Source organism: Podarcis vaucheri (assembly GCF_965113315.1).
Source record: "Podarcis vaucheri genome assembly, chromosome: 15".
NCBI classification, from domain to species: domain Eukaryota; kingdom Metazoa; phylum Chordata; class Lepidosauria; order Squamata; family Lacertidae; genus Podarcis; species Podarcis vaucheri.
The window spans coordinates 5,617,664-5,630,311 of NC_138753.1; the positions used below are offsets into that span (position 1 = coordinate 5,617,664).

Below are 12,648 nucleotides of genomic sequence, written 5' to 3' on the forward strand. Positions count from 1 at the left end.
GAGCTGGAGTCCAGAAACATCTTGGCATTCTGGATCCCAACTACAATGTGCCTCTGAACAAGAGGACAGAAATGGGAAGAAAGCAAAGTGAGAGCACTCAGAGACACAATTTGCAGCCAACTTGAACATGGGGAAAGTTAATGAGGTTAGGAGATGTCCACAAGATGGTGGGAATTGGGTTCACATTTATAACATTAGCAGACAGTGTGTTTACCACGCTTCTGAAGCTGTGAGGTAAGTTAGATTTGGTGGCACCAAGCAAGTGATGATTCTTCAAAACATGTGAAGAGTGTCTGGTTTTTTTACAAGCTAAACAGAACAACAAAAAAGCATGCTTTTGACATTCTGTACAGATTTTTTATCCCCCACCCAGCTTAGTGGAAGCAGAATGTTTTAGGGATTAGCTTGATACTGAAAACAATTTATGGGGCTTCGTCACTGGCCTAAATAATGCTTTGAGAATTCTGAGTTTGTGCCCTGGGCCATTCTGCATTTCCTCTAAAGCAGGTGTGAGCAAACCTGAAGCCTATGGGATCTACTTTGCTTTTTACTAGAACCCCAAGGTCCATTAATCAGAGCCAGGTGTTAAATAGTGGCTGGGGGGAGGCAGAGTCAATTAATACACCACATGACCCCTAATCTGCATACACAGAACAGAGACTTGAGCAGCTTAATTTAAGAGGGAGGGTTTGGTTGTTAAATAATACAGAAACAAAAAATCTGATGAGTCTACTGCTACATCCGAATCAGTGCTGCCATCAGAGTAGGACTTTGGGGCAAAGGTCCAGAGCCTGGTCAACAGAAGGAGCAGGAAGGCACCCAAAAGCTCAAGGGCTGGCTAATTAGGGACAGGTGGATCTGCCAATTTCAGTGTCTCATTTGGTTAACATAAAGTTCAGTTATCCACATTTCCAAATCAATTTGCAATTTTTGTAAGTACTCGTAAAAATTCAGCAGTATTTTAGTATGACTTTCTATTATGATGCACATTTTCCCCCAGAGCAATTTCCCCTAATAGAATGCATTTTCTATGCTATTTTCACCAATGTATTAATTTTATGCACACTTTATCCTAGTATATCCATTTTTGTGCACTTTACTTAGCTAAGAGAATTGCATTGAAAAATTCAGAGAAGCGCAAATTTTGAAATATGGCTGTGTTTTGGTTCACATATAGTTCCGGAAAGTGCTAATTATTTAATTATTTAAATGGATCAAATTTCATTCCCATCCCTTGCTGGTTTACCACATTTTGAAGTTAGTGAAGTAACATACATTGCCAGCCACTGCCGCCGCCACCCCCCAAAAAAAACATTAAGTCCAGAGTCTAAATTTAGTTAACTGCACCAACTCTAGTCTAATTTCTGCCCATTCTTGTATTGGTGCATCTGAGTGGTACTGTTGAAGATAGAACTAGATGTGGGGCAACTAAGGGGGGTCAATATTGTTGAAGATAAATCAAATACTGGTATATCACTTTTACCCCACTTTTCAGTCCTTACAAGAGTTCCTAAGCTGGCTTGCATTCCTATCACAATAAAAAACAGCATTTTTATAAAGACTACCAGCACATTACATAGAATGATGCCATTCTTGCCTATAAAGTATCTCACCACTATTGTCTCCAAAGCTAAACCATTTTTGCAGTTTTTAATCTCATGTCTTTCTTATTTTTAACCATTGTCAGCTGTCTTGTACATTTTAATGGCACATCAGTGTTTGAAATAAATAGGAAAGCATGAGGCAGAGTTCAAAGTGGCTACCAAACAGCCTCAGATTTGAACTAAATAGCTGCTAGTGTCAGCCCTATGATGCATTTGGTGTCTTATTCTGAATCAGTTTCAGCAATCTGCTGCAGTTTCAACAATCTGTATTCTGCATCTCCCGCCTCACAGAGTCCACTGTTTAGTTTGGGAAATGGAATAAACTCCTGAAGTTACAAAGCCAGAGTGCTGTAAAACTGCTCTCCCTGATTCGTTTGGTTAGCTCATGAGGCTCACAGTACCCAAACAGTATACAGTTCATTGTGAGTTGGAATAAGGTATGCCTCAGCTGCTTGAAGTTACCAAAGCCAGCAACTGTTCCTGTTTGTGAATGGAGTTGTGAGGAAAAGAGCTTTTAAGCTGGGTGTCAAGAAACCAGTACATCTCTCTGGGTCATTTGTGTAGAAATACGACCCTCTCCCTAATACTGACATTTTAAGTGAGACCTTAAGGTGATCTCTCTCCATAAAGCCTCTCCAGACAAAACTGTTTCTGGAGAGCTTCACTTTACAACTGACAACTTTGCTATGGGTTAAGCGAGTCAAAGACGGTGTCAGGAGGACGAGTGCTCTTGAATGCCTTCCTTGATCAGGGATTTCTCCCCCTGCCCAACAATCTGGCACAGATTTCATGAAATTCACACTGTGCTGTAAAGTTTGTGATTGTCAACATTTTTGGTTGAATCCTGTGACAAGCAGTTTGGGAGAAATTACTTTGGATTACATCCAAAGTTATACCTACTCAGAATAAGGATGCAAGAAGGCACTGATTTATGTTCCAATTCATGTTTGTTACATGCATTACTGTTTCCGTTCGACTGCAGTTCAGCTTCTAACAAAAACTATGTTACTCATATCGCTGTCTGCTGTGGCAGAATTTTATGTAACTCATTACCTTATCGTTGTGCTATTCTACACTATAGTGGTACCTCGGGTTAAGAACTTAATTCGTTCTGGAGGTCTGTTCTTCACCTGAAACTGTTCTTAACCTAAAGCACCACTTTAGCTAATGGGGCCTCCCACCGCCGCTAACTGCGTGATTTCTGTTCTCATCCTGAAGCAAAGTTCTTAACCCGAGGTACTATTTCTGGGTTAGCGGAGTCTGTAACCTGAAGCGTCTGTAACCCGAGGTACCACTGTATTCATTTCAATGCAAAGGAAATGCCAGTCAGTTTTAGGGGAGTGTGACCAGTGTGCTTGCACTGGGCACCACATCTATACTGTAGAACAGAGTTAGAGAGGCAGGGGTCCCTGAATTTTCACATCGCACAGGGTGCCGCTGAAATCTGAGAGCCCAAAGTCTGACTCTGGAAATGCAATGCATTGGGGGCGGGAAACATCAATTATGCATCATTAGCAGACTGAAAACAGCAGTAGCAGCAAATACCAATTTTCTTTGCTGGATGGATTTCTGTTCCTGAAGAATAAGCAAACACCAGCAATTTCTGCTCCCATTTCTGTTGAAATTCTCCGACATCCCTAACTCAGAGTAGAGGCATTGAAATCAATGGACACATCTAACTTTATGCCCATTAATTTAAGTGGGTCTGGTCTGAACAGAACTTAGTTTCTATGTTTTCCGCCCTTAATTAAACAGCTGCTCAAACCTGTGGCTTTGTTTGGCACCTTCTCCCAAGATACAAGCTGGGAGCCCTTCATTCATTTTGCAGCTGTAAGCAGGCAGAATATAGACTGGGAATCTACTGGTAGATGCCTGGGTGATTTCCAATAGATCAGCAAACGTTTCTGCCCCCCAAGTGTTTAACAGTAACAAGTAAAAGGCTTCCCCTCTAAAAGGCAAACTGAGGCCTGGGGGCCAGATCTGGCCCAATCACCTTCTAAATCTGGCCTGCAGACGGTCTGGGAATCAGTGTGTTTTTACATGAGTAGAATGTGTCCTTTTATTTAAAATGCATCTCTGGATTATTTGTGGGGCATAGGAATTCATTCTTTCCCCCCCAAAAAAATCTAGTCCGGCCCCCCCACAAGGTCTGAGGGACAGTGGACCAGCCCCCTGCTGAAACAGTTTGCTGACCCCTGAATTAGACTGTTGAAACCAAGAATACTTGGAGGAAAACCAGAGTTGGGGTTGGGAGGTGGGGGATGGTGCCAAGTTCAGTTTTGGTATCAAAAGCTAAACATGTGCTCGAACACCTTTTTCTTAGTTTTAGGTCTATGTTCAGTCACACACCCCATGCCATTTTTCTCCTCACTTGGCTCCAATTGGTGGATCTTGATGTTAACACACACCCCTCCCCTCCAAAAAAAGACATCGATCCCACAAGTCTGAAGTTTGTTCTCCTTCCTGCTCTACAGGTTGTGGAGCAATAGATAGTGCACGCACACTCCACACATACACACACTCCACACATACAAAGATAGTGTGTGGTTTGGAGCGCCAATTCTCAGTCAGTACAGATCTTGACTCAGACTCCAGTTGTATCACATGCATCCAATCAGACCAAACCTTCCCAAAATGCATGTAAATCTACCACAAGAACAAGAGCTGAAATCCATTTTGTGTTTTCCCCCTTCCAGTTCTCTCAATCTCACGCCCACTCAAAAAAAGAAAAAAATCCTTCTTTTCCTTCATGTTCTGACCGCAAGGCAGGCTCTTAACTGCTTTTATAGTAACATTCCTTGTATGTCTCCCTAAATACATATACCGTAATTACTTTTCACTGTAGATTTATGGCTGGGCTTTACCAGTCATTATTAGGTTTGCTTGCTGTTTTGAATGACATCCGAGAGTTTATGGCCTCTGATTCATTAGTTACTGGGCTCACTGTGACTGCCAAGATACCTGTTTTAAACACACATACACACACTCAGTACACTTTCCTTCCTTTCCTGAATGGCATCCTCTGGGTTTTGGTAAAACCAAGCATAGGGCAAGTGGGTGGGTGCTTTCTATTCAGAGCCTGTCTTCTGACACAACCTTTAAGAACCAAAAAGACTGTCTTCCTGGATGGAGGCCCACCTTGGCCTGGCATAATGCCTGGCATAATGCCAACATCCTTCCCGTGTGATGTGGCCCCGCCCAGCCTCTATTCCCCATAGGCACAGTTCCTGTGAACACAGATGTTCTATTTAGCAAATAGTGGCATCTGCTCTGTATGTTTCACCGCTTCTGTTCATTTGTCCAATCTTTTTTTTTTTTAAGCCATATAACTTCATAGCCAATTACTCCGTAAGTTAATTACTCTTTGTGGGAAGTAGTCCTTACTTTTGTCTGCCCTTGAGCTCACTGCCAGCTGGCCCAACATTCTTGGATTACAGTTTGGCCATGCAATTTTTTCCAAAGGCAATAGCTTGATTTCTGAGCATGGGCCCCAGGGGTTGGGAACCTGCCACACTCCAGAAGTTATTGGACTCTCAACTCCTAGCATGGCCAAAGCCTGGAGATGGTGTCTAGCACCATCTGGAAGGCCACAAAATGCCCATCCCTGACCTACACACTCTTACAGGAAATCAGCCTTTAATGAGAACCTGCCTGCAAGGCGGGGTATCATCCGTAATGACTACAATGGCGCACATATTCCATTTAACGCAGAGGTTTGGAGCTGCCCCAATGCACCACAATCCCACGAACCCAAGACCTTAGCAATGCTGCTCCTTTTTTTACCATATAAATAAAGAACTTCACGAAGCTCTCTCCATTTCATTGGGTGGTATTCAACTAAGTTTTATTCAAAGTAGACCCACTGAAATTAATGAATGTGACCAAATTAGGTTCCTTCATTTCAGCAGGTCTACACTGAGTAAAACTGAGTTGGATATTAACCACCTAATAATGTCCCAAAGTTTTCTAGAACCTACAAACCTGAAGACAAACAATATGAGGGGAAGACTGGAACTCTTGAGCAATGAGGTTATTACAGGCACACCAGAAGAATAGAAAGAAGGAATCGATATAATTAAAGTATAAGTGTGAACTACCAGCCATTAGGTAGGAATGATCCAGTCACAGTGTGAAGAAAGTGACGAGAGAAGGTTACTTGGCTCATAGTACTAAAACTTCTCTGTCTGAGCAGTACAGTTCTCATCAGGACAAGCAATGGAAAAATGCTACTTTGGTGGAGTTTCTTTTCCAAAGGTTTAAGCTGCACCTGCTGCTGCCACCACCCCAAACATATCACCAAATTCACAAAACAAAATGACATTTTGGGCCACGGTGGCACAAACCTTGTGGTTCTGATAGGATGTCACGGATATAAAGGATGTTTCTGGAAACACGTGAGTGCAGAAAGCTGTGTTCTTGGAGCCAAATGCGTTGTTCTCATCTGCTTTCACAATGTGCAGCCTTGGCTGGTATTTGTGCATAGAATTAAGAATGATCTGAGGAAAGGAAAACAAGAAGGGAACTCATTAGGAATACTGTACAACAAAGTGTATTCAACTGGAGTGCATTATAGGAGCAGGGAAAGGCATTTAAAACATGGTGAATTTTGGCTTTGATTTCAAGTAGGAAGGAGTCTGCATTCCTGTGTGTGAGTAAAAAATAATAATTGATGTAACTCTTGAGACCTGAAGCCAAACAAACGTATCTGGTTGCTTTCAATTTATTCATTTCATCAATAGCATATTTTTAAACCATGCCTTTCAAACAAATTCTGATTGATAAAACCCAATAAACCAATTTAGACAAACATAAAAATAAGAGGAACAAACTTTAAAAGCAGCATAAGCCCCTTCAGACTACAGAACCCAGGGAAGAGCACCGGCTGAAAGTCTTTGCGTATCGACAAGGGCATGTGGAGATAGGTCATTTCTTAAAGCACTGAGCTCCCAAGTCATTAGGAGTTTTTTCAAAAATCAAAACTAACACTTTGAATTAGGCCCAGGAATGGGCCAAGGAATTATGGCAATTGATGAAGCAGTCAAGCAATGCAAACAGTTCCAATCACAAATCAGTGTATTCATTTTACCGTTGCCACTCCTCATCCCAGTGGCTTTTTTCTGGGGGTACGCATACCCCTAAACATTTTGTGAAACTTTGTGCTTTTGTACTTATTTTGCCCGATTTGAACTATAAAATGGTGATTTTCTTAAGTCAAAATGAGAGTACCCCTAAACATTTTTTTTAGAAAAAAAAAGCACTGCCTCATCCTAGGCCTGTTCATTCTCTTGCTCATTTTTCTTTCCCTTCACAGAAACATTCCTCACCTTTTCCCCTAATTTCTTAGCCAACAGCAAGCAGAGAGGCTGGGGGGCGTCCCACCCTTTTGCAGTATTAAGGCAGTTCATCCACTCATTGCAAGAGGTTCCCCCATCACTTGACGGTACAGCAATACCAGCTGCTCTATTCCCACTTTCACTGAATGATGGAAGGCAAAAGGCATCCTCTGCGTGGGTCTGTTTTCATTAGAGGAGAGAGTTAGTATTGCCCAGTGTAGCTTTTTACTCATGTTAGATGGGAAAGAGTTGGATGGAAAAGGGTTGCTGAGTCTCCTACTTGGGTCCTGAGAAGCAGGGTGGCAAGATAAGCTTGCAGGGCTGCCAGGTTGCCACAAATTGCATAAAGTGGTACCTAGCAAGACGAATGCCTCGCAAGACAAAAAACTCGCTAGACGAAAGGTTTTTTTGTTTTTTGAGTTGCTTCGCAAGACGATTTTTCCTATGGGCTTGCTTCGCAAGACGGAAACGTCTTGCAAGTTTGTTTCCTTTTTCTTAACACCGTTAATACAGTTGCAACTTGACTTCGAGGAACAACTCATAGAACGCGGTGTGGTAGCCTTTTTTGAGGTTTTTAAAGACTTTGGTGATTTTTGAAGCTTTTCCAAAACTTTGCCGACACCGTGCTTCGCAAGACGAAAAAAATCGCAAGACGACAAAACTCGCGGAACAAATTAATTTCATCTTGCGAGGCACCACTGTATAAATATGGGACGTGGGTGGCGCTGTGGGTAAAACCTCAGTGCCTAGGACTTGCCGATCGTATGGTCAGCGGTTTGAATCCCCGTGACGGGGTGAGCGCCCGTTGCTCAGTCCCAGCTCCTGCCAACCTAGCAGTTCGAAAGCACCCTTAAAGTGCAAGTAGATAAATAGCGACCGCTTTATAGCGGGAAGGTAAATGGCGTTCCGTGTGCTGCGCTGGTGCAGGCTCGCCAGAGCAGCAATGTCACACTGGCCATGTGACCCGGAAGTGTCTGCGGACAGCGCTGGCTCCCGGCCTCTAGAGTGAGATGAGCGCACAACCCTAGAGTCTGTCAAGACTGGCCCGTATGGGCAGGGGTACCTTTACCTTTACTATTGTAAGAAATAAATACAAAGGTGAAGTAGACAAGAAATAGACTCATTTGCCCATCACCATATAGTATATTTAAAGATAGACAGGCAGATATATATATATACACATGCATATGTACGTACAAGGTACAGTTGCATATATTCATAAGGACCCCATAGCCATGGGCATCCACAGGAATTTCTGCCTGGGGGGAGGACAAAGTAAAATAGGGCAGTTTCTCACCCCCAAAATTGAAAATAATAGTGCCTGTAAATTATGCCTCATATCTCAGGTTCTGCAAATGCTAGAAATTTACTCTCTTTTTTTTAAGGAAAGCTGGTGATTTGGGGGTTATGGTTCATATGGGAAGAGGGGGACTGCCCCCTCCTCTCCCTGCCTCCCACTTGCAGAGGCCCATACCCCCCCCCCAGAGTGTTCTGGGGAGAGGAAATGGGGAGAATCATTGCACATTAATGGTATCTAGGCAGAAAGAGCATCCAGCAACCTGACTGAGGCCCCTCCACTTCCGTTTAGCCATGTTCACAATCTTGATGCTGATGGAAAGTGGGGCTGGGGCTGGAAAACAGAAGCCTATTCTTTTCTAGATGGGTCAAGCAGCACCATTATGGCAGGATCAGTTCTTTTAAGGCCCTTTTGGTCTGACTGCATATAATTCTACCCACAGTAGCCAGCTGCATGATATACCATTTAAATGTAGTTTTTATTGATGACATTTTCCAGATCAGCCTTCCCCTCTCCTCCCTGAGGAGGAATGAGAAAGCAGCGTGGCATTTTATCAGCTTTGTATGGGGTTCTCTTTTAACTATTTGGCTGCTGTCTGGCTACAGAGCTTTGACCAAGGAAGAGGGGAAGGCTGCTTTATTAAGGCTGTTATTAAAATATATTTCACTTGGCGTGCTCTGTGATATCAAACCACCGGAGGACAGCTCCAGAAGTTACACTGAGGAGATTTTAAAATCAATTCCAAAAACAGTAATCACTGTAGTTAATTTGGGAAGTTAGTTAATTATACTTCTATTGTTCATGAGAATTTAAAATATATTTAATGAGATTTTCAAGTTGTAATGGCGTTATTTACTAACAGCAAATAGTGGGACCTGCTGCAGCAAAATGTTGCAGTTTATCTTATCTCCTAACTCCTAAGTCAGGGATAGCCAAACTTATGTTGTCCAAGGTCTGGTAATCTCTAGGATATGGAGATTCCAGCAATCTCTTGTTGCTTAAAAAGAAAGACGAGAAACAGAGATCAAAGTAAAGCACCTTCCCTTCACCAAACGCTCTATTAAAACAGGCCATAATTTTGCACCCCTCCTCACTCGCTCCACTGTTATTTGTAACATGTAAATGTTCCAGCAGCAGAAGTAGTTCCAGGAGCTCCAAAGCATACCAAGAGAGTTGAGGCGCCCAGCTCCCATTTGGGTCTAATGCTTTAATCCACTTTCAAGATCTCCTATTGAATCTCATCAGCTGGACTGCACTACTTTCTTAAACACAAAGAAAGTGTTTTTTAGAAGCAAACAGGGAGGGGGGCATATGAAACAGCAGCCCAGGCTGCCTGCCTCGAATCAGTATTGCTGAGATGGTGTTCCAGCTCAAAGGGATATTTTACAGAGACTCCAAAAGGTACAACTGTGACCCGTAAAACCTACCTAAAGTTTTGGGTTGGAGCCAGTTGGCGGGAGCTTTGCAAAGGGCGCACACTCCATTAGTCGTTAAGCTGCCCCAGCGTGCCTCTGGAGTCCTGCATCTCTGCCCTGCCTACAGCACTTGGAGGAATTTCATGGCTGACGAGGGATGGAGTGCCTGGTGCACTAGGGAAGTTCACTGCGCAGAATGACGCGACTAAAAGGCAGCGGCTTCGCATGCAGCCTGCCGACCATGAAAACTTACACATTTAATAAACAAAGTGAATCAAACTTGGGGAAGGGCCGTGGCTCAGTGGTAGAGCACGTGCTTTTCATTTAGAAGGCCCCAGGTTCAATCCCTGGCATCTCCAGGTGGGGCCAGAATCTACCTATCTGGAATCCTGGAGAACCACTGCCAGTCAGAGCAGACAGTACTGAGCTAGATGGACAAATGGTCTGACTCAGTATAAGGAACTTCCTATGTAGCCTCTTAAAACTAAATGTGGTAGGATATGCCACAGAAAAAACATGAATGGAGAAACAAATAAACATAGCATGGGAATAAACTTTGTTTTGAATAGTTCTGCACAGGCCACTTGTCACATTCATTCTAATAAATACTGTTTGCTACAAGCACCTCTCCTAATACTGCCCCCTGCCCATCAAAATTTAGGGCATGAACCTGCCAAAGATACGCTGGTTAGATTTCAGTCCAAGTATTATGAGCACACCTGGAGCTCAAGCAGCCTCCCCTCCCACTGATCATTAGTCACCTGCAGCATTTTCATACTCAGGTGGGGAATGCATTTAGTTGTGAGTTTGAATTTTGAACCGCAGTTAAAACAGCAACCACAAAGTTGCTTTGGCAGTGGGGAACTAGCCAATATAGTAACAATGATGTCACTGGAGGACATCTGAAAATCTATCTTCAAATGGTGATTTTGATACCACAACAAACATCCTGGTGGTGAGCACACAAACATCTCCTATTTAGCTCAGGTGTAATGCAGCCAAGATTTCTGCAGGCACTTACTGGTAAGTGATAGGTAGATGCAATATGAGCCTGCAAATATGCAACGCTCACATTTAGGGATGAGAGAAAAATCTAGTTCTGTTCACATTTAAAAGACAAACCAGCTAAACCCAGACTTTCTAAAGCAAGAAACTGAAACACAGCCTTCTTTCAAAAATCACTTTTCAAAATTTTGCAGTGCAGTTCTCCAGCCAAGTAATGTGTACAAAAATGCACATGCTGTGGCAAAGTGTGCATAAATGCATATATTGGTGAAAATATCAAACAAAAATGTGTTTACTAGGAGAACTACACACCAAAATTCTGATGAGTTTTCATTAGGACTTTTTAGAAAAATGCAAACTGATCCGGCCATCTAGGAAACTGAAGTTACTGGAAAAATTAGAAACAGGAACCAAAACTGACAGATTTGCCCATCCCTATCCCCATGACCCATTTCCCAGCCTGGTTGTACAATTTTGCATTACCTTCCCCTTTAAGCTGGTGGGATCCAAACCCCCAATTAGCTATGCTCCGATTTGAAAATTAAAGGTTTAAGCTCTGAAAAAGGGAACACTTCCACACGTCATGAGAGGAGCTCGTTGTTTGGTGTAAATAATACCCATATGAACAGAAGCTTTGTTTCAGCAAGTAAAGTGCACACCATTTGGTTATTAGAAACGGTCAGGTTGGGTATAAGTTTGCGTCATGACAGGCACTCAGAAGCCTGTGCAGAATGAATGTTCAGATTTTTCATACAGATTCCAAAGTGATTCTGGGCTCATCCATATTTCCATTTGTCCTGTGATTTCTAGTCCAATAAGATTTCCCTTTGTCTCGCCACTTTCTCTGGGGAAACCTGCTGTTTACTACTGAATTGGAATGAACGTCAATTGGGTTTTCTGTGGGTCGATGTTCGTTGTGATTCAGCAGTGAACTGTGGGTGTTCCCGGGGGAAGTGGCAGTACAAAAGAAAAATCTCCAGACTCATGCCTAGAAATCATGGGGCAAATGGAAATGTGGATGAGCTTTATTTAAGGATTTATAAGCTACTTCCCAACAAATGCTTCTAAAATATGCTGTAAGCTGCCCAGAGTGGCTGGGGAAATCCAGCCAGGTGGGCTACCTATAAATAGTAAAATTAGTAGTAGTAATAGTAGTACTGTAGTAGTAAGAATATCAACAACACAACGTATTTCGAGCACATTTGCAAACTGGAAAAGCAACTGTGGGTGCTGCTACACACAAACCACAACCAAGCACACACTACCATCCTAATCACTTATTTCAAGCGTAATTTCAGTCATGGGGAGAGACAAGGGAGGGGGCTGTGTAGGCCAGTGGGTGTCAGGTTGATGGCCCCTGGACTAAGTTCCTGTTCCAATTAAGCCACTTCCGCCCTACAGAGGAGGTGGGGTTGTGGCTTCATGGCCCCACCCTGCGTGATTGGGGCTATGGGGGCATGGCCCGCCCTATTTAATGCAGGAGGCAGCCAGGGATCTCCCTCTTTGCCGCCTGCCAGCTGTTTCAGTTTTTCCCACCCTCCCGCCCTATAAGGTTTCGTTCCTTGACCTTGCTATGGACCTTGGTTGGTCGCCGTTGAGGGGCCTGGTAGGAATTTTTCCACTAGGCAAATTGGCACCAGCCACTTGGTTTTCACCTACCTCATAGCAAATCGTCACAACTTTATTGGAATTGGTGGTTGGGCATTGGTGTTGTTCTGTAGATGGAAGAGGGGAGGTAGTGCCATCACCTGCCCCACATTGAAGGGTGGTCCGATAAAGGATTCCGGGAGGCATGGCCCTGTCTGAAGCCTGGGGAGGTGAGGGCCTAAGGCACATCCCCGATCGGTGACCCCAGGGGAGTTCCTAGTTGATGTGCATCAGCAGGACTCCTCTACTGGTGGTTAACCCTTCCTGGACTTCAAGCAGACGGGCTGAAGTCGGATATAGTTGGTTAGGACCAATGCCTAAGCCAATACCGCTCATCACCTGTAACC

General features: G+C 43.4%; 2 protein-coding genes across 20 annotated transcripts in view; one reads left to right on the forward strand and one right to left on the reverse strand.

Moving 5' to 3' along the window:
- Positions 1-12,648, forward strand: part of BRIP1 (BRCA1 interacting DNA helicase 1) — a 313,915-nt gene that overhangs the window by 284,532 nt on the left and 16,735 nt on the right. The gene's annotated exons all lie outside the window — the stretch shown is intronic.
- The window catches only part of TBX4 (T-box transcription factor 4), a 126,811-nt gene that overhangs the window by 8,873 nt on the left and 105,290 nt on the right, over positions 1-12,648 (reverse strand). For all 18 annotated transcript variants that reach the window (XM_082201831.1, XM_082201829.1, XM_082201828.1 and 15 more), the window contains one exon: positions 5,948-6,100. In XM_082201831.1, coding sequence (XP_082057957.1) covers positions 5,948-6,100 — 153 coding nt within the window. The remainder of the gene's footprint in view (positions 1-5,947; positions 6,101-12,648) is intronic.